General features: G+C 41.7%; 1 protein-coding gene across 2 annotated transcripts; it reads left to right on the top strand.

Annotated features, from left to right (window-relative positions):
- Positions 1-24: 24 nt before the first annotated feature.
- LOC124269498 (mitochondrial pyruvate carrier 1-like) lies at positions 25-22042 on the top strand. 2 transcript variants are annotated; one of them, XR_006896522.1, is made up of 8 exons: positions 25-80; positions 269-349; positions 9053-9056; positions 9836-9851; positions 14251-14331; positions 14851-14983; positions 15929-16516; positions 16729-22042. XR_006896522.1 is itself a non-coding variant. In XM_046704522.1 (7 exons), exons 2-7 carry the CDS (start codon positions 279-281, stop codon positions 16035-16037), a joined length of 414 nt encoding a protein of 137 aa, XP_046560478.1. In that variant the 5' UTR covers positions 25-80; positions 269-278; the 3' UTR covers positions 16038-22042. The 2 variants fall into 2 exon arrangements, 1 of the variants encoding a protein (XP_046560478.1); XM_046704522.1 differs by having other exon boundaries at positions 15929-22042.
- Positions 22043-22442: the final 400 nt, after the last annotated feature.

Below are 22442 nucleotides of genomic sequence, written 5' to 3'. Positions count from 1 at the left end.
GATACGGAACCGGAAGTACAGAGGTTTATTTGTTTGCATCGCACTTTGCCACTTTACAACAGTGATACATACCGTTGAAAGTAAGCAAAACGCAGGCATATCATAAGTTGGATTAGTATCTAACATTCGTAATTTAAATTCTGATGGATTCCATGAATTATTTCGTTCGTAATAGCGCTCTGATCTGATAAGAATGTGTTAGATATAAATATAGCATATCTACAGAGTAAACGTTAGTCACTAAACCAAAGCGCATCATCTTTTTCAGGGTACTGAACATGGCCGGGGTGTTAGCGAAGAAAGCTGTCACTTACGTGAAGAGCAAAGAGTTTCGACAATACCTATGCAGGTATATCTTTTTTGTTACCAATTGAAAGACACTTTGAAAGAGAAAAATTCAAAACGCTTGATAATTAATTACGTCATTGTTTCATTAACCCACACTTGATTTCTAATAACATTTTTTTCCTTGACCTTAAAGTATGACACGGTAGATTTCTTTCAAAATCAACCCTTTAGAGACATGTGTGTTTTGAAGTAGAAATCAAATGTCATAAATCTATATTGTGTATCCCACCGTATGTCGTAACTTGTAAGAACATGATTGTGAAATTAAGTAACTGAGAACATTAGAAATAACTAGCAAACGTATGTAGGAGGGTCAACCACACTGAGACAGAATGATTGATGATAGCTATCAGGCAGACACTGTATTGTTTCAATCTCAGTAAGACCATGAACAAAACTCAGCATTCTACATTAGGACCTGTGAACACCACCAGAGGTGGTTCTTCGGGCAAGTCTTGTTCGAAACCTTGAACTGACCAATCAAATAGCATACACTGAAGGTTCTTGAGACTGTCATATAGAAGTTTTCTTCTGTCATTCACTGCCATTAACTATACCTACTCAATGTGTTAGTTTAGATTCATATAAGAATACACACACAACTGAAATATGCACATTGATTTATGTTCTTATGCATTGATCTCATTGTCAAACAGAATCATATTGGAATACAAGATTTGTATATTATTGTGTGATGATATGCAGAGAGACAGGGGACATCATATGGATTTTAGCGATGAGCCCCCTAGACAGTGGATAATGGTTGAAAAATGGAATTGATGATCTATGAAATGTTTAAAATCGAATTGCTCACAAATACGCATTCAGTGAATTGAACCATTCACGAAATCAGTTAATTATTTGTACTTAGAAAAATCGAATATTCATTAATTTTTTGCAAGGAACGTTTTTACATGAATTTGATATTATTTATCAAAGTGAAATATGCAAAATGGAATATATCCAAGCCAAGCAGCTTAGTAGTCAACACTCTTTTATATTTAATTTGAAAGTAATGTGGTCACTGGTCACTGTTTAAATGGTCTAAACATATCAAAGAATGTAGTTTGTAATTGTTTCACTGATTATAATGACTCATACATTACCTTCAGACTTGTTAATGTATTTGTTACCCAATATTTATGATATTTATCAAATTCAACTCAGTGATTTCATTGCAGCCCTACTCACAAATCCAGGAAAATATTTGATAACCTAATAGTCAGTGAATCACTGAATGATAAGGGACTGTTCATAATTTATGGCTAGGGGGTGTGTGATGATGAGCTTAGGGGTGGGGGTGGGTGGAAGGGTTGTCACCAATTTTGTTCTGGAGAGGTAGGGGGTCATCAATTTTGTACATATGTTAGATGTACTGGGGTTGGAGTGGGGGTTGTTAGCATTTTGTACACCAAAATAAGAAAAATTATGTTATATATTATGAGAAGGGGTGGGGGGTTCATTGATTTTTTACATGATATGCAAGGGGAGGGGGTCACTTTGTACTTACATTTTAGGGGGGTCATTCCAGGAAAATCATCATCACCCCCCTTGCCATAAATTATGAATGGTCCCTAATGTAGCTATTTCAGCTTGTGTACACTTGTCTTTAAACATTTTTTCTTGCTCATTGAATTCAGAGAGCACACATGTGTGAAACTGTAATGGTAGTGCACAGATGTGGAGTTTAATGTAACAGACAGATGTCACTGTTATTAGGTCATACAACTTGTGACTTACATGGCGCAGAATAGTAACTTATGCTAGTTACCAGAAACAGCTTAGAAATTCTGTATCATACCAAATCATTGAAAAAAAATCAGTTGTTTGAACCCAAGAGAATAACAATTTGCAGAATACTGACAGAAATCTATCCAATGCCCATTGTGAATAAAATATGAAAATACAGAGTGGCTCCAGAAACATCATCGGTAGCCCTATTTCAGACATATATCAGGGACGTCAGGTTGTGTCTACAATAATGTATTTAGTCCAGTAGAATGTAAATATATTCCACGTTCAGTATCCACATCTGTTGTTTACAAAACATGTACTGCATATATCTGGTTTTATGTAGTTTGCATTGTTGTAGCTGAACTGACTCTCATCATAATCTCAAGACTGACATACAGATCCATCTGAAAACATTTTTGTAAAATAAAACCTGAGCTACTTCTCGTCACTAATGGAGGAAATGAAGATGGTAATATCATGATTTCCCCAAACACATGACATAATTTATGTATGTAAATATCTGTATCCAGTCTTTGTCCGTAGCAGTCTCTTAATGTGATATGTTATTTTTTAATATCATATCAGGTTACAAATAAACCTATTGTCTGTGTAATAGTATTATACTGAACATGAATACCATTAAACATGGTCAATGGAAGTGTTTGTGAAAAATTCTTTGGACTACTTAAATTTTGGGGAATGTGGCTTGTCCTACTTTTGGACTGAATAGGCTACTGCACACATATACAATTAAAAATATTGTTTACAAAGTCACTACTACTACTACTACTACTGCCTGCTTCTGCTGCTGCTACTACTACTACTACTACTATTATAAATACTGTTAAGTTATTACTTCTAATACAAGGGCAGTTGGAGGAATTATTAAGGATTATCAATGTGAAGATTGTATGATTGATATTATGACATAAACTATTGTGAAATAAAGTTTTATTCTAACACTATACACAAAGTTACACATTTTATTCATGTGCTTCTTTGTCAACATATTACCACTCATCAGTGAAATATGTTGAATTCTTTCAGATTTGTTTTCAATTTTTTCCCAAAGTTACTTTTCCAATATCTATTGATGATAAAGCAGTATATAATAAATGGTTTTCGATCACTATGATCCATATTGATAGCAATGGCTATCTACTACTTCTAATCTACTACTGCTGCTGCTGCTATTACTGCTTCTACAACAACTATATGTTAGCTGGTGTTGCCAAGGAGTGGGTAGCCATCTACAACAACTATATGTTAGCTGGTGTTGCCAAGGGCGGATGGGTAGCCATCTACAACAACTATATGTTAGCTGGTGTTGCCAAGGGGCGGTGGGTAGCCATCTACAACAACTATATGTTAGCTGGTGTTGCCAAGGGGCGGTGGGTAGCCATCTACAGCAACTATATGTTAGCTGGTGTTGCCAAGGAGTGGTGCGGTAGCCATCTACAACAACTATATGTCAGCTGGTGTTGCCAAGGAGTGGTGGGGTAGCCATCTACAACTACTATATGTTAGCTGGTGTTGCCAAGGAGTGGTGGGGTAGCCATCTACAACTACTATATGTTAGCTGGTGTTGCCAAGGAGCGGTGGGGTAGCCATCTACAACAACTATATGTTAGCTGGTGTTGCCAAGGGGTGGTGGGGTAGCCATCTACAACAACTATATGTTAGCTGGTGTTGCCAAGGAGTGGTGGGGTAGCCATCTACAACAACTATATGTTAGCTGGTGTTGCCAAGGAGCAGTGGGGTAGCCATCTACAACAACTATATGTTAGCTGGTGTTGCCAAGGAGTGGTGGGGTAGCCATCTACAACTACTATATGTTAGCTGGTGTTGCCAAGGAGGCGGTGGGGTAGCCATCTACAACAACTATATGTTAGCTGGTGTTGCCAAGGAGCGGTGCGGTAGCCATCTACAGCAACTATATGTTAGCTGGTGTTGCCAAGGAGCGGTGGGGTAGCCATCTACAACAACTATATGTTAGCTGGTGTTGCCAAGGAGCAGTGGGGTAGCCATCTACAGCAACTATATGTTAGCTGGTGTTGCCAAGGAGCGGTGGGGTAGCCATCTACAACAACTATATGTTAGCTGGTGTTGCCAAGGGCGGTCACGGTAGCCATCTACAACAACTATATGTTAGCTGGTGTTGCCAAGGAAGTGGTGGGGTAGCCATCTACAACAACTATATGTTAGCTGGTGTTGCCAAGGGCGGTCGGGTAGCCATCTACAACAACTATATGTTAGCTGGTGTTGCCAAGGGGCGGTGGGGTAGCCATCTACAACAACTATATGTTAGCTGGTGTTGCCAAGGAGCAGTGGGGTAGCCATCTACAGCAACTATATGTTAGCTGGTGTTGCCAAGGAGTGGTGGGGTAGCCATCTACAACAACTATATGTTAGCTGGTGTTTCCAAGGAGCGGTGCGGTAGCCATCTACAACAACTATATGTTAGCTGGTGTTGCCAAGGATGTGCGGTAGCCATCTACAACAACTATATGTTAGCTGGTGTTGCCAAGGCGATTGGGTAGCCATCTACAACAACTATATGTTAGCTGGTGTTGCCAAGGAGGGTCGCGGTAGCCATCTACAACAACTATATGTTAGCTGGTGTTGCCAAGGAAGGTGGGGTAGCCATCTACAACAACTATATGTTAGCTGGTGTTGCCAAGGGGCGGTGGGTAGCCATCTACAACAACTATATGTTAGCTGGTGTTGCCAAGGAGCGGTGGGGTAGCCATCTACAACAACTATATGTTAGCTGGTGTTGCCAAGGAGCGGTGGGGTAGCCATCTACAACAACTATATGTTAGCTGGTGTTGCCAAGGAGCGGTGGGGTAGCCATCTACAACAACTATATGTTAGCTGGTGTTGCCAAGGAGCGCGGTGGGTAGCCATCTACAACAACTATATGTTAGCTGGTGTTGCCAAGGGGCGGTGGGGTAGCCATCTACAACAACTATATGTTAGCTGGTGTTTCCAAGGAGTGGTGGGTAGCCATCTACAACAACTATATGTTAGCTGGTGTTGCCAAGGAGTGGTGGGGTAGCCATCTACAACAACTATATGTTAGCTGGTGTTTCCAAGGAGTGGTGGGGTAGCCATCTACAACAACTATATGTTAGCTGGTGTTTCCAAGGGCTGCGGTAGCCATCCATCTACAACAACTATATGTTAGCTGGTGTTGCCAAGGGGTGGTGGGGTAGCCATCTACAACAACTATATGTTAGCTGGTGTTGCCAAGGGGTGGTGGGGTAGCCATCTACAACAACTATATGTTAGCTGGTGTTGCCAAGGGGTGGTGGGGTAGCCATCTACAACAACTATATGTTAGCTGGTGTTTCCAAGGAGTGGTGGGGTAGCCATCTACAACAACTATATGTTAGCTGGTGTTGCCAAGGAGTGGTGGGGTAGCCATCTACAACTACTATATGTTAGCTGGTGTTGCCAAGGGGCGGTGGGGTAGCCATCTACAACAACTATATGTTAGCTGGTGTTGCCAAGGGGTGGTGGGGTAGCCATCTACAACAACTATATGTTAGCTGGTGTTGCCAAGGGGCGGTGGGGTAGCCATCTACAACAACTATATGTTAGCTGGTGTTGCCAAGGGTGGTGGGGTAGCCATCTACAACAACTATATGTTAGCTGGTGTTTCCAAGGTGGTGGGGTAGCCATCTACAACAACTATATGTTAGCTGGTGTTGCCAAGGAGTGGTGGGGTAGCCATCTACAACTACTATATGTTAGCTGGTGTTGCCAAGGAGCGGTGGGGTAGCCATCTACAACAACTATATGTTAGCTGGTGTTGCCAAGGGGCGGTGGGGTAGCCATCTACAACAACTATATGTTAGCTGGTGTTGCCAAGGGGCGGTGGGTAGCCATCTACAACAACTATATGTTAGCTGGTGTTGCCAAGGGGCGGTGGGTAGCCATCTACAGCAACTATATGTTAGCTGGTGTTGCCAAGGAGTGGTGCGGTAGCCATCTACAACAACTATATGTCAGCTGGTGTTGCCAAGGAGTGGTGGGGTAGCCATCTACAACTACTATATGTTAGCTGGTGTTGCCAAGGAGCGGTGGGGTAGCCATCTACAACAACTATATGTTAGCTGGTGTTGCCAAGGGGTGGTGGGGTAGCCATCTACAACAACTATATGTTAGCTGGTGTTGCCAAGGAGCAGTGGGGTAGCCATCTACAACAACTATATGTTAGCTGGTGTTGCCAAGGAGCAGTGGGGTAGCCATCTACAGCAACTATATGTTAGCTGGTGTTGCCAAGGGTGGTGGGGTAGCCATCTACAACTACTATATGTTAGCTGGTGTTGCCAAGGAGCGATTGGGGTAGCCATCTACAACAACTATATGTTAGCTGGTGTTGCCAAGGAGCGGTGCGGTAGCCATCTACAACAACTATATGTTAGCTGGTGTTGCCAAGGGGCGGTGGGGTAGCCATTTACAACAACTATATGTTAGCTGGTGTTGCCAAGGAGCAGTGGGGTAGCCATCTACAGCAACTATATGTTAGCTGGTGTTGCCAAGGAGTGGTGGGGTAGCCATCTACAACAACTATATGTTAGCTGGTGTTTCCAAGGAGCGGTGCGGTAGCCATCTACAACAACAATATGTGAGCTGGTGTTGCCAAGGAGCGGTGGGTAGCCATCTACAACAACTATATGTTAGCTGGTGTTGCCAAGGAGGCGGTCACGGTAGCCATCTACAACAACTATATGTTAGCTGGTGTTGCCAAGGGGCGATTGGGGTAGCCATCTACAACAACTATATGTTAGCTGGTGTTGCCAAGGGCGGTCGCGGTAGCCATCTACAACAACTATATGTTAGCTGGTGTTGCCAAGGGGCGATTAGGGGTAGCCATCTACAACAACTATATGTTAGCTGGTGTTGCCAAGGAGCAGTGGGGTAGCCATCTACAGCAACTATATGTTAGCTGGTGTTGCCAAGGAGGTGGTGGGGTAGCCATCTACAACAACTATATGTTAGCTGGTGTTTCCAAGGAGGCGGTCGCGGTAGCCATCTACAACAACTATATGTTAGCTGGTGTTGCCAAGGAGCGGTCGCGGTAGCCATCTACAACAACTATATGTTAGCTGGTGTTGCCAAGGAGTGATTGGGTAGCCATCTACAACAACTATATGTTAGCTGGTGTTGCCAAGGAGGGTGCGGTAGCCATCTACAACAACTATATGTTAGCTGGTGTTGCCAAAGGCGATTGGGGTAGCCATCTACAACAACTATATGTTAGCTGGTGTTGCCAAGGAGCGATGGGGTAGCCATCTACAACAACTATATGTTAGCTGGTGTTGCCAAGGGGTGGGGTAGCCATCTACAACAACTATATGTTAGCTGGTGTTGCCAAAGGCGGGCGGTGGGGTAGCCATCTACAACAACTATATGTTAGCTGGTGTTGCCAAGGGGCGGTGCGGTAGCCATCTACAACAACTATATGTCAGCTGGTGTTGCCAAGGAGCGGTGGGGTAGCCATCTACAACAACTATATGTTAGCTGGTGTTGCCAAGGTGATTGGGGTAGCCATCTACAACAACTATATGTTAGCTGGTGTTTCCAAGGAGTGGTGGGTAGCCATCTACAACAACTATATGTTAGCTGGTGTTGCCAAGGAGTGGTGGGGTAGCCATCTACAACAACTATATGTTAGCTGGTGTTTCCAAGGAGTGGTGGGGTAGCCATCTACAACAACTATATGTTAGCTGGTGTTTCCAAGGAGCGGTGCGGTAGCCATCTACAACAACTATATGTTAGCTGGTGTTGCCAAGGGGTGGTGGGGTAGCCATCTACAACAACTATATGTTAGCTGGTGTTGCCAAGGGGTGGTGGGGTAGCCATCTACAACAACTATATGTTAGCTGGTGTTGCCAAGGAGTGGTGGGGTAGCCATCTACAACTACTATATGTTAGCTGGTGTTTCCAAGGGTGGTGGGGTAGCCATCTACAACAACTATATGTTAGCTGGTGTTGCCAAGGGTGGTGGGGTAGCCATCTACAACTACTATATGTTAGCTGGTGTTGCCAAGGTGATTGGGGTAGCCATCTACAACAACTATATGTTAGCTGGTGTTGCCAAGGCGGTCGCGGTAGCCATCTACAACAACTATATGTTAGCTGGTGTTGCCAAAGCGCGATGCGGTAGCCATCTACAACAACTATATGTTAGCTGGTGTTGCCAAGGAGCAGTGGGGTAGCCATCTACAACAACTATATGTTAGCTGGTGTTTCCAAGGAGTGGTGGGGTAGCCATCTACAACAAATATATGTTAGCTGGTGTTGCCAAGGAGTGGTGGGGTAGCCATCTACAACAACTATATGTCAGCTGGTGTTGCCAAGGAGCGGTGCGGTAGCCATCTACAACAACTATATGTTAGCTGGTGTTGCCAAGGAGCGGTGGGTAGCCATCTACAACAACTATATGTTAGCTGGTGTTGCCAAGGAGCAGTTTGGTAGCGAAGCAGTTAATGTTCTCTCATCCCGTCAAAGGCCTGGGTTTGATTCCCACATCGATACAATGTGTTTAGCCAATGGCAGGTGTTCTCCACCGTAATATTGCTGGGACATAAAACCCCTCCTGCCCTCCTATCTCTCTCCTCTCTCTCTCTTGGGCGGTGGGGTAGCCTAGTGGTTAAAGCTTTGGCTCGTCACGCCGAAGACCCGGGTTCGATTCCCCACATGGGCACAATGTGTTAAGCCCATTTTTGGTGTCCCCCGCCATGATATTGCTGGAATACTGCTAAAAGCGGTAAAACAAAATCAGTCAGTCAGTCAGTCAGTCTCTCTCTCTTCCTCAACCCCCACACACACACACATACACACACACACTCACTCACTCACTCACTCACTCACTCACATGAGTTTGAAAGCTGATGGTAATGTATTGTTGTCTTGTTTCATGTTGCTGTGTCCTGCCTGTACCAACATGTCTCCTCATCAGCACAGTAAGTACCACCAGTATACAGTATTCCAGTCAGGGAATCTTGAGGGACTAGTTGTTATCTGTATCAAACACTAGTTATCTGTAAGAGGCGACTAACGGGATCGGGTGGTCAGGCTCACTGACTTGGTTTACACATGTCATCAGTTCCCAATTACGCAGATCGATGCTCATGCTGTTGATCACTGGATTGTCTGGTCCAGACTTGATTATTTACAGACTGCCGCCATAAAGCTGGAATATTGCTGAGTGTGGCGTAAAACTAAACTCACTCACTCACTAGTTATCTGTATCAAAAACTAGTCCAACATGAGCTGTTTAAACAGTTGGATGTGACCAATGATGTAACTTGTTCACCCTCCTCTGATTATCTTTGTATTATTATGTAGTGATCAAAGCATTCGCTTGTCATGCCGAAAGACTTTGGTTTGATCCCCCATTTGGGTACAATGTGTGAAGCCGATTTCTTGTTTCCCTGGAATATTGCTAAAAGTGGTGTAAAACCATACTCACTAAGTATTATAAGGTGTTCATCAGGTGAAACAGTCTGTTAATGGAAGTTTTTGATGAGTGGTCGTGACTACAGATGGCCTCCTCGGTAAATATAGTCTTTGTGGGATATCAGCTTTTGTGCAGAATCTTGTAAACATTCTTGGAGTGAATGTAGTTGATCACAAATATCCCAAAGATGCAGTACAGATATGTCTTACATCTCACTACTTGCTTTTTGTACCGCATGGCATTGTGTTATTTCCCAATCTCATCCTCTCCTTCTTGTTTCAGCACTTCTGGGGTCCAGGTGAGTAGATCTACACAGCAGAATTTACCGTGGCACAATCTCATTAAAGTCAGATGTTAGCATTATTAGTGCTGGCTTACACAAAGATCTGAGGACATTCTATCTCAGTTCATATCAGAACGACCTTACAGAAAGTTTGACTGACCAATGAAATGATTAACAGGGAGTCAGGATTAGCCAATCAGAAAGCAGCCATTTCCGGCTTTATGACACTAGTTTCAAACTGTCAACTTTTATGTTCGTGTCCTACAATCTTTGGACAGAGGCATCATATGGTACACTTTGATTGAAGTTTGTTAACACATGATTGTAAGTTTGTTAACACATGTTTGTAAGTTTGTTAACACATGTTTGTAAGTTTGTTAACACATGTTTGTAAGTTTGTTAACACATGATTGTAAGTGTGTTAAGACATGATTGTAAGTGTGTTAAGACATGATTGTAAGTTTGTTAACATGATTGTAAGTTTGTTAACACATGATTGTAAGTTTGTTAACACGATTGTAAGTTTGTTAACACATGTTTGTAAATTTTAAACTTATCCAATGGACAGAGGCATCATATGGTACACTTTGATTGAAGTTTGTTAACACATGATTGTAAGTTTGTTAACACATAATTGTAAGTTTGTTAACACATGATTGTAAGTTTGTTAACACATGTTTGTAAGTTTATTAACACATGATTGTAAGTGTGTTAAGACATGATTGTGTGTTAAGACATGATTGTAAGTTTGTTAACATGATTGTAAGTTTGTTAACACATGATTGTAAGTTTGTTAACATGATTGTATGTTTGTTAACACATGTTTGTAAATTTTAAACTTATCCAATCTCACGGTATGCACTTCTCTCTCTTGATTCGACACTGAGTGGAACGATGTAAACATTTTTTCCTTGGCCCCTCTTGTCCATCTGCCCAAGCACTCCATGCTACCCTCATTATAAGACAGCTTCCTAGTTGTCATGCAAAGCAGGCGGCATGCACCACTAGCTACCCACGTGACTATCTCCGAATCATCATTCTCTTTCTTGTTGCACTTGAGTGTGAACGTATTTTGCTTTGCTCAACGTTTTCAACTTAGTCTACAACATGGGGAAAGCTGACCTGCCAAAAAAGAGGAATAAATGCTCCCGGTGTAATAAAGTGTTCTCCGCGAGTGATCCACATGTGTCTTGTGTTGACTGTATGGGACAGTGTAAATGGGACTCTCGTTGCGATAAATGCAAGGATCTTACCTTTCGAGGCGCTTGGTGACTACACTCGGGCTTGCACTCGTGTTGCTGACAGAGCTCGTTATGCCGCTTCACTTGACGGACCCAATCCCTCCTAGAACGAAAAGTTTAAGTGTCCTACTTTGTCTGCTCAGCGGTCACAGTCCCCTCCCTCGAATGAAGAGGATTTCATGAGAACGTTGTCAGATTCTTACTTATCGGAGGACCTTCAGAATTTGTTGGGCTCTCAACATTCCAGCCCGAGTCCTTCGTCTTCGACCACGTCCCGGGTAGTGGTTGTCGAGACTGCTACCACCCCTCAGAATACCTCTACACAGCTGGACCTTCGAACTACGCTCTCTGTCTCTCGTTCTCCGGACCAGTTATCTCGGCAACCTCGCTTATCTGTTTCGGACAAGAATCAGCTGATCTCTACCTCACCTCAACGCCTGTCAGTGGTTACTTCACCGTCTCCTTCCCATTCGGCGAAAAGAAGTGTTTCTTGCATCCAGCTACCTTGATCTTCTGCTTTGCCGAAGCCTGCCAGATCGAATCACAGTTCGCCGGATCACGCTTCGCCTGACCGTTCCCCTCCACCTCGACTTTCCCCGGACTGTCCACCTTCCCCAGAATTAGACCGGCTCTCTACGAAACAGCTTTCGCCGAACCGGTCTTCATCGAAGCACCAGTCTAAGCTTCAGCATTCTCCGGATCGATCGTCTGCTAAACAGACTTCACCTAATCGTACTTTGTCGAAACAATGTTCGCCAAAACGGAAGACTTCACCGAGACGGCATGTGGTAAATAGACTTTCGCCAAAGCAGCCTTCTTTCAAGCGGTATTCAGCGGAATGCCTCTCTCCGGATCATCTGAGTACTTCCCCGAACTCTGTTGGATCCTACAGTCATGCCTCTTCAGCACGAACGAGGCTTTCACCAAGTCGTCTGGATCAGTCTCCTGTTATTATTCGGATTTGTTCACCGGATAGACCTGGTAGGTCTACTTCACCGCCGAGACGCCACTTTTCGACTCATTCGCATTCAACTAAGCACACGCCTCTCTCTGCTTCGTAGAGATTGGTTCTTCGTTCCAAGTCACCTCCTCGGACTTCGTCTTCTCGTCATCATGTGACTTCCGGTTCTGCGCACTCAACCCGTCAACCTAGATCTCCTACACGGTTGACTGCTGCCTATCGTTCAAGATGCAGGGATTGTCGTTATCGTTGCGATATCTCCCCTCCTCGCTCCCGTTCTCCTCAGCTGGTCTCCATTTGTGCATCCTCTCCCGGTTCATCCCCTTCCAGACATAGATATGGTTCTACGGATCGTCGATCTAATCAACGGGGTTCCGAGCCTCGATCTCAGCGTTCTACGACTTCTGACGGGACTCCTGCCTCCTCGCGTCTCTCTACTCGGATTGTACCAGATTCCTGGACTCCTGCGCAGGAAACTACTCCCACTCTCTCCCCAACCCCCCACCCCCAAGCAGTGACTCATCGAAACAAGGGCACGACTGGGAACTCCCGCCTCCAGCCGTCCCCATTTACAACACTCCAGTGGGCGGGAGACTAGGGAGGTTCGCTCCCAACTGGACCATACTAGACGATCCATTCGTGACCGACCTCCTCGCCGAAGGCTATCAACTTCCAGTCATCGGACGCCCGCCACTGACAGTGCATCCGGTACATCGCAGCTACCCGGCGGACCAGGTCCAGGTTCTTCACTCCACCATAGGTACACTCATAGAGAAATGTGCAGTCCAGTTTCTCGGTCTGGCACCCAGCACTCCGGGGTTCTATTCCACCATCTTTCTGGTTCCCAAGAAAAACTCCACAAAACTAAGACTCATTTTCAACATGAAACTTTTCAATGCCCACTATCTCCAGCGCCCACCTCACTTCCTTCTTCGCACCATCCTGAAGAAAGGGATTTTCTTGTCAGCCTAGACCTTCAAGATGCTTATCTTCATGTGCCCAATGATCCGGATTCGTGGAAATTCCTCCGATTCGTGTTCCAAGGGTCCTGCCTTTTGAAATTTCCACTCCCCGTGGCTATTTACCAGGATCACCAAGCCTATCAACAGGTTTCTGACTGCATTCAGGCACAGAGAGAGGTTGGTTGGTTGTCGAAGTCGAAACTAACACCAACCCAGACCTTTCAATTCATCGGGGCAACTTTCAACACGCACCAGGGCCTGATTTTCGTCCCCCAAGACAGATGGCTGAAAATTCAATGGCTAGTTCCGTTAGCACTGTCGCAGGCCAGTACCTTACGACAGTGGCAGGAACTTTTAGGCCTCTTGACATTGGCACAGGCATTGACACGGCGGGGACAATTGCAACTGCGTCCATTGCAGCGTTTTCTGCGTCCGTATCTCGTCTCAGGGAATCTCAAGGAGTTGATTCGTCTTCCCGAACCCTTACGTCCTTTTCTTCAGTGGTGGCTTGTAGAACAGAACGTTTGCGCCGGAGTTTGTTTGATGCTGTTCATTCCAACACCACATCGCTCGGGAGCACCCATCTCCCTGGGAGATGTTGTGCTTAGTAAACCAAGGAGTTCAGAGGAACTCATCACAAGCATAGGAGTTGGGCTAGTTGTAACAGGCCTCCCTTGAGCATCGCTATCAACGGTTGTTTCCAGTCTACACAGTTCTACTGTTCGCATTGACAAGACACAGGGTATCTGCGTCCCGCCGTCTGACTGTGGGATAAGTGCATACCGTGAGATAAGATTTAAAAGTTTTACAATTTGAAAATTTTAAATATAAATTGTATATTTATATACTTATCCTATCTCACGTGACGGGTTCCCGCCCATCCTGCCCGCTATGCAGATTCTCCAAGATTGATATTCCAGTGGCTCCAAGAATGAGAATGATGATTCGGAGATAGTAACATGGGTAGCTAGTGGTGCATGCCGCATGCTTTGCATGACAACTAGGAAGCTGTCTTATAATGAGGGTAGCATGGAGTGCTTGGGCAGATGGACAAGAGAGGCCAAGGGAAAAAAGTTTACATCGTTCCACTCAGTGTCGAATCAAGAGAGAGAAGTGCATACTGTGAGATAGGATAAGTATATAAATATACAATGTATATTTCAAATTTCCAAGTTTGTTAACACATGATTGTAAGTTTGTTAACACATGATTGTAAGTGTGTTAACACATGAATGTGTTTGTCATCGCAGTGGCCAACTGGGGACTCCCTCTGGCAGCCCTTGGGGACCTGAAGAAGGATCCAGAGATTATTAGTGGAAAGATGACCTTAGGTAAATTGACCATAGGTTTCTCATGCACCGTTCTGACCATTTTGACCAAGGTCCAGGTGATTTGTTTAGTCCTGTAGATATTGTTACTGCTAGCTTGTTGAGGGAAGTGAGAAGTTTCTGTCATGGACTGTGAACCTAGCAGAAGAAATGATTATGATCCAGGGATTGAAATAATGCTCAATTTGCATGATTGTTTTGTAAGTCATTCATATTATTGATGTGACGGTCATTTGGCCTGATACCAAAGTATTCAACTTTTGAAGGGGTAGAAAATTATATTTTGCTGGGAAAACTTACACACTTGAACTTTTATGAATTATGAGTTAGTGAGTGAGCATAGTTTTATGCCACTTTTAGCAATATTCCAGCAATATCAAGGCGGGGACACCAGAAATGGGCTTCACACATTGAGTGAACGCTTTAATCACTAGGCTACCCCACCGCCCTTTTTCAATTATGAGTGAACCAATCTCATTGGCACCCACACTCATGTGTTTTGGCTTCAATGTTTTGTTTCAGCTCTGGCTATCTACTCCATGCTGTTCATGAGGTTCGCTATCAAGGTCCAGCCTCGCAACATGCTACTGTTCTCCTGTCACATTACTAACGAGTTTGCTCAACTAACTCAGTTAGCACGCTTCATGAACTTCCAGTAAGTCTGAAACTTCCGCTGTGGGAGCCCATTGTAGTGTATTCAAGGCCTGTGACGATGTCTGTGAGAATGTAACCCATGCTTGTCATAACATGCGATTGGAGAGGGAGGTCAAGGTCGGGTTGTTGATGAATCCCATCTCTTGTGATTGATAATCACTGGATTGTCTGGTCCAGACTTGACTATTTATATAGCAGGAATAATTATGTGAGTGTAATGTTAAACAAGTAGACAAAGAAATAAGAGCCTCTTCTCTACAGTTGGTAAAGGTCCCAATGGGGAATTGGTGCAATTGGCACAGGAGAGCTTGTGTGTTCGAGTCCAAGTTCAACCTGTACATTACTGAGTAGGGCTGGCTAAAAAGATCAATAATCGGAAATATCGTCTACAGGAAAAATTATTAATGGTTACTGATATGAAACTAGTGTTATCAATAATATCGTACAAACATTTTGTGATGGAATAAAGTTTTAATTCACTCAAACAATACATGAAGTTAGGTGTTTTATCATGGGCTGCTTCTAAACTATGTTCAGAAAGCTGTTTTGTTAGTATCCCATGCATTTAAACATGTCACCAGTCAACAGTTGTGGGAAATATATTCATTTCTTTCAGACATTTTTTGGCATTTTTGCTCAAAGTTACTTCTTGATATTTATCAATAATCGATCAATATTTAGTTAACGATTATCGATCTCTGGCACCTATATCGATATTCAGCTCCAGTACTGAGTTACTCCATTCAGCAAACTTCCCTGTGTCTGGGTCAAGTTCAATGATATTATTTATTATTATTATTATTATTATTATTATTATTATTATAGGATATTTATATAGCGCACATATCCACGCACTAGTGCATTTTGCCATTTGAAAAAATCCATAACCTTTTAAATGCTTATTGTAAATTTGTCACATATGCTGAGCTGTTGACATATTTTTCAGCTATTTTTCTGATGCATCAAAGAGGAAGAAGATTGAAGCCAACCCCGAATCAGCAGACGTGAAGAACCTCCAAGAGTCAAAGCCACATATATCTTCCTCCTCCCCGTAACGTGTGCTTGTTGACAGACACTCGGTAGTTACATCTTCCTGCTGGAGCCCCTCCCACCGATACACTGATCCTTACGTCATCAACTTTATGTGTAACTTTACACCTGTGCCACACGCTGTGCTGCTATTCATCAAACTTTACAGTCAGATCATTGCCTTTGAGATCGTGAAAATGTTTCCAGTGTTTCTTCACACAATTGTGTCTGGTAACTAAACAATTGTGTTTGAAATATCACACAAGCTGTTGTGTCAATAAGGACAGAGTTGACATGGATTTTGACTGATTTCTTCTCTTGGTCTGACAGTTCAGTACATATGATGAATGTTCCAGTAACTCTTCCAAAGTTTTACAAAACAGTAAAGAAGTCAACTCTTGTCTTCAGGTATGTGTACATTACTCCTGGAACTTCTTTACAAAAGGTTTTTGGACACTTTCGGTGTGTGATTGTATACTCATACAGGCTTATTGCTACAGTCAGTGTGTAATGTTACAGTTTAACATGGTTGTTGCAGCATACCAAAGCTGTAGAGTTACACTGTATGGGTGATGCTACACACTAGATCTGTAGTGTTACAGTGTAACATGGGTGTTGCAGCATACCAGAGCTGTAGAGTTACACTGTAACATGGGTGATGCTACACACTCGATCTGTAGTGTTACAGTGTAACATGGGTGTTGCAGCATACCAGAGCTGTAGAGTTACACTGTAACATGGGTGTTGCGGCACACTCGATCTGTAGTGATACACTGTAACATGGGTGGTGCTACACACCAGGGCCCCGTTTCACAAAGCTATCATAGCTAAGTCTATGTTACAGTATAGGAGTTACGACAGTCGTAGCACTACAATCGCTTTGAGGAAGGGGGCCCAGATCTCTAGTGATACACTGTAACAGGGATATTGCAGCATGCTAGATCTGTTGAGTTACAGTGTAACATGGATGATGCTACACACTAGATCTTTAGTACTACAATGTTTAGTGGGTACATTTACCTGGACTGCGACCCATTCTTACCTGGATATTGTTACACACCAAAGGCTAATGTTACACTGTAACATGGGTAGACAGACATCTATGAGCATCTTAAGATGTTGGGACATATTTGTGTATCTCCAGTGAAACTGATTCCTCATAATTTTGTTCCAGTTACAAATTAATGTTCTGTAAAAAATGATCCAAAGGGACTGTTGAGAGTGTATGATGGAATGTTTGTGAAGTTGACAGGAAGATGTAACTATCGATGTACCACACTGATGAGGCCGTGTGATAGAGGGACAACTGTTCAAGATGTCATGTCCATCCTCTTTTAAAATTAGTAATTTACGGTGACTTTTTCTTAGCCAGAGGTTAAACCTTATGAGTGAGAGGTTGTACATTTGTTGGTTTTGTTATTTTATAGACGTGTATAATTATTTTCAGATGTTGATTGTTGGTACAGAACACAGGGGATTCGTTTTCAACCTGTGCTAGCTGTATCCAGAACATATACTGAACACAAAAAGTAAGGGATCATGGATATTTTGGAGCATAGATTTATGAAGCATGTGCTCAGACTGAACCACAACAAAATGTCCCTTATGTTTATACCTCAGTGAATATAGTTTCGGACATGGCTCAGATATGTTGAGCATGTTATGAACCCTGTCAGAACATGGTTCTCTTGAGGGCTGATGATATTAATCAAGACAGTATTTAGAGATGAAAGTTGGTGCTCAACAAGACACAAGTTGTTGATATTTAACACACATCAGTTTTATCAATGGTCCAAGTAATCTTGCATCATTCAGATATCCCACTTATTGCTCTATCTCCTAGTGGGTACATTGTCATGTTCTTGTAAGAAGGGCAGTTTTGTGTTGCTGAAAGTAAACATTTCCATTTTCAAGTTTACTCATGTGTATTCTCAGTGGCCACATCTATGGTTTCAAACTTATGTGAAATCATACCTGTTAAAAGTTTTATATATAGTACAACTTTTGAAGTTTTTGAAAAAGTGATATGAATTTCTCTTACTTCATGTATATTTCTGGTATCCATCTTGATTTGGATTCAGTTGAAACAGAAATGGGGCGATGGGGTAGCCTAGTGGTTAAAGCGTTGGCTCGTCACGCCGAAGACCCGGGTTCGAATCCCCACATGGGTACAATGTGAAGCCCATATCTGGTGTCCCCGGCCGTGATGTTGCTGGAATATTGCTAAAAGCGGCATAAAACCAAACTCAGTCAGTCAGTCAAACAGAAATGAACCTGTGTTTAAGTTATCTCTCAATACGCAATGTCAGCTGTTGTAAGAACAATGAAACATATCAAACATATCACAGTATCCCAATGAGTGTAATCTTAGTATCTGCTTTGCATTTGTTTGGTTCTAAATCATGTTTCTTGGAAAAAGTCAAGTATGTAGAACTGATATTGACATGACTTCAATTTTGATTATGATTTGGAACATGGTGGCCTAACTTATGGTTGTGGGTTTGAATCCTGGATCCATGGTCATGTTTTCTTGGCTTATATGGTTTCAGCGGAGTGCAACACTTCGGGTTTCCCTCCGACAAGCCTGACATGATGTGATATAACTGAAATACTCACACTCAGCTATCAGCAGAAGATATTACACAGCGTCTTTTCGAAAGCATCTTGTGAGAGTATTCACACCAAAATTGTTTACGTTTGATTATCTCCACCAGTCTGTATTTAATAGTCATTCCGAAAACCTAGCATGAATAACTTGCAACAAACAACTCAGAGTGCATGTATAGTATTTTCCATTTGGCCCAAAATATCATTTAAGCTAACCTCCAACTGCCTCTACTGCAAATACTTACCTGTAATTAGTTATTCCAGGTGTAATCAGACACAGAGAGTTATATTCTTTCCTTAAACATGGCTGCAGAGACTTGTCAAGTGTGGGCGTGAAGTCCTACGAAAAGTCTGGTACAGTTCTTTGTGTTGTGTTGAAGAATCCCTGTAGCAAAAGGAATTGTGAAAAACCAAAGAGGATTGGTTGTATAGAATGTTGACAATTATCAATGAATAATCAGGTCTTGCTTGTTAGAACAGTTGTTACTCAGTCAAAATGTACAATGTATACACTCTTGCCAAAGCTAATGAGTATATTGTTTCATGTTGTTTCTACTTTTTGTTTTTAACAAGCATTTATCATATTTAATTTAAAGCTATTAACATATAGTCATAATGGTATTAATATTTATGTGTGGAATATTGCAAACAAACTTACAGGTTGGAAGCTGTGTATTCAGAAAAGGCAGCCGTCTCTACTAATATATTACAGAACTCTCTCTTGTGGTTTTAAGCGCACAAAATGGCAAACAATGGTGACAGGAATACTGATGCTATTCTGCAGATGGTGTAGAAAGTAAAAAATGAGCTTACATTGTTACAAGCAGTACTGTTTTGCTTGTGAAGACATTTTTTTGTATTTTTGGCTTCTTATTTTATACATTAAGCATGCACATTTTATTGATATGGAAACGCAAGGATGCTTCTCATTGATCTAATTTCTGAGCACTTTTCTGCATGAGATAAAGTTTTGTTCTTTTCATTAAGCTGTATGTGGTGGAAATGGGTTTTCATTAGTCTGCTTTGCTTTATATTAATACCACCTAGCTTTGGAATTGTTGTATCCTTCATACAGTGCATGGTAATCTGACAATTATACATTCAGTAAGGCTGGATATGCTAATTTCTAAATGGGCTAGAAATGCCATTTTTCAAATTTAATCAGGAACAATTCCAGTGAATTTGACAATCTGAAATTGTTTGACAAAGAGTACATATAATCCTGTCTGGTCTATAATCCTGCCTCTTGTTGTTGTGATTTGAATCACGACAGTTATTAACCAGTGAAATGAGAGGGAATAAACAGTGTATCTGGATATATTCAAGAGCATTGCCTTCTTGCCAGAACATCAGTGCCATAGTGCTGTATTACAGGGGACTCAGCTCAAGCAAACTGGTAGTCTCAGCAAATTGTCAGTCCCCCAAACACAAAACAAGTTTATGCTAGTTCTGTTGTTATGATTATTAATATTTACACAGAGACAGTATCACAATGTTAATGTATCAAGAACTGTTCAGATTCGAGACCTACAAGTTTTGTCCACTTTTAAAGTTTACTGCCAGCTGACCTGTAAAAATATCTTATTCAGTCGTATTTATCCCCCATGTATGTTTGTTTGGTGTGAGCTATATGTACATAGCAGACTGCAGTACAGTATTATATGAAGTTTCATGTTTGTTAGTTGGATTGACTAATATCGTTAAAAATAGAATCTGTTTCTCTGATGTGATACAACTGTGCATGAATATGTTAGCATATCTCTTGAGGTCAGATTTGGTGAACTGTGACTGTCTTATTGACAGAAGCATTGTTTTTTGAGTCAATCAAATGTTAGCTTTCTAAATAAGTTGCTTTCAATTATTTACCACTTTAATTCAGAAATGTTGATCTTCACAAAAGAAATTGCCACAGAACACAAATGTACCTTTTGTACTACGCCATTGTGAATGTTGATACTAGGATGCTTGGAAAGAGGATGTAATAAATATTCCCAATATGACTTAAGATATCCCAAACGAAATAATAGTGACTAGCCTAATAATATTCTATTTCAAAGAAATCAGATCTACTTGTCTGAAAGCTTTACTGACATCTGCAAAGAATTTAGAGTGAGTGAGTGAGTGAGTTTAGTTTTACGCCACTTTTAGCTATATTCCAACTTGACTTGACTTCTTCACACAGACGTATGTTTACATTCTTGCTAGTCTAATGCATATTGATTAATGGCTTCGTACAACACAAGCAGGATTAGGTAGATGCTCTGTAGTACTTGGGCTATGTACAGAGTGAACTTTCAACATTATTTTGTACAGTCACAGACATAACTACCTCGTCTATTGTGACTCAGCCACTCATGGCCATAATCCCTAAATTCTTGGTAAAAGTTGCTTTTGTTTACAATAACCTATGTTTATAATGAACAGTTATAACAAATTGACGAATATTACCATAACCAACTGCTCTGTTTTTCTTGCCACTTGTATGTTTAGTCCAAATTCATATAATGAACAATGGTTATACCGAACCGAAACTAGTGGTCCTTCTGAAATTGTCATTATTCATAGCTTACTGTATGTTTTCTTTTCATTCTGCAGTCCACAGTCACATCAGATAAAGCTAAGTTTGCAGGGAAGGAGAAAACATATAAGCCAGATTCTAATGCTAGATGAACTATGATTGGTAGAATTCCGGGACAGTTGTTTATGTAAATGGTTGAATGCAGTGAACGATGTGAATGATGATGGTTGGGGTTTGGTTTGCTACAACAATGCATCACTGTTTCATCTACTTACTCATTCATAGTTACACAGAAAATCATCAGTTAACAAGTAGGTTGAAATAATGAGCAGTAAACCAAATGGCTTGATCAAAGACTTTATTTGTAGGACTGAAAATCATATGTTCTAACATACCTTTGTGTGTTTATCAATCTTTAGTAGTGTTGTGAATAGGGATTACCTGAGGGGCATTATGAGCGTACTTTCAAAGCAGAAACAATGAGAGAGTGTTTCATCATTTCCCCATTTTTTTTTCATTCACTACATTTTTTCTCAAATGAGAATTCATTTACCAGGATCAGGTTTATATTGGGCTTTTTTATATTTATGTTTTCCCAACTCATATTTAATTGAGTTCAGCACTAGTGGCTGTGACTTTTATTGACCCCAATTTGACCCCAGTTTGATCCCAGTTTGACAAGCTCAAGCCACAGCACATAACAGAGTAATATATATTGTCATAAGCTGATCTTTAGTGCAAGGTGCATATCAGCATGACCAACATTGCACATTTGTCTTAACACATAAGTTTGATTTCTGTGATTGTTTGTTGATTTAAGTCCTTCATGGAAGAAGTGTATGAGATGCACACATTCAGTCTGTAGAGCCCGGTGCCTCCTGGGACAAGGTATGGTAAGGGCCTCCAGCCCACCATATATGCATTATATAAGAAATGATGAGAACCTGAACATATTGATTTGAAGGATACCTGGTATTAGATGTGTGAGGAGGAGAAGTCGTCGCTGTTCACATTTCAGCAATTATATCTTTGTGACTTATGATAACACCGCATAAATACATGAGGTTAGTTTATCAAATATATTGATTATTGAAGTTTTAAGGAAGCATATTTTGTTCGTTTTGCCCTATGGTGTTTTGTCTTGTTGGAATTCCAAAACTTTAGTAAGAAAAGACAAAACCAGTGGCCATCTGTTTCAACAGGGGTGATAGTTTTATACGGTTTGGGCAGCTTTAAGATTTGAGTAAAATGTGGACCACATATGGCCCTTATCCTGCCTCGTCCCTTTATGTAGTTGTAAAGGGCA

Source organism: Haliotis rubra, unplaced genomic scaffold (genome assembly GCF_003918875.1).
Source record: "Haliotis rubra isolate DU_JTF1 unplaced genomic scaffold, ASM391887v1 Scf145, whole genome shotgun sequence".
NCBI classification, from domain to species: Eukaryota; Metazoa; Mollusca; class Gastropoda; order Lepetellida; family Haliotidae; genus Haliotis; species Haliotis rubra.
This window is presented reverse-complemented; position numbering and strand designations above follow the sequence as displayed.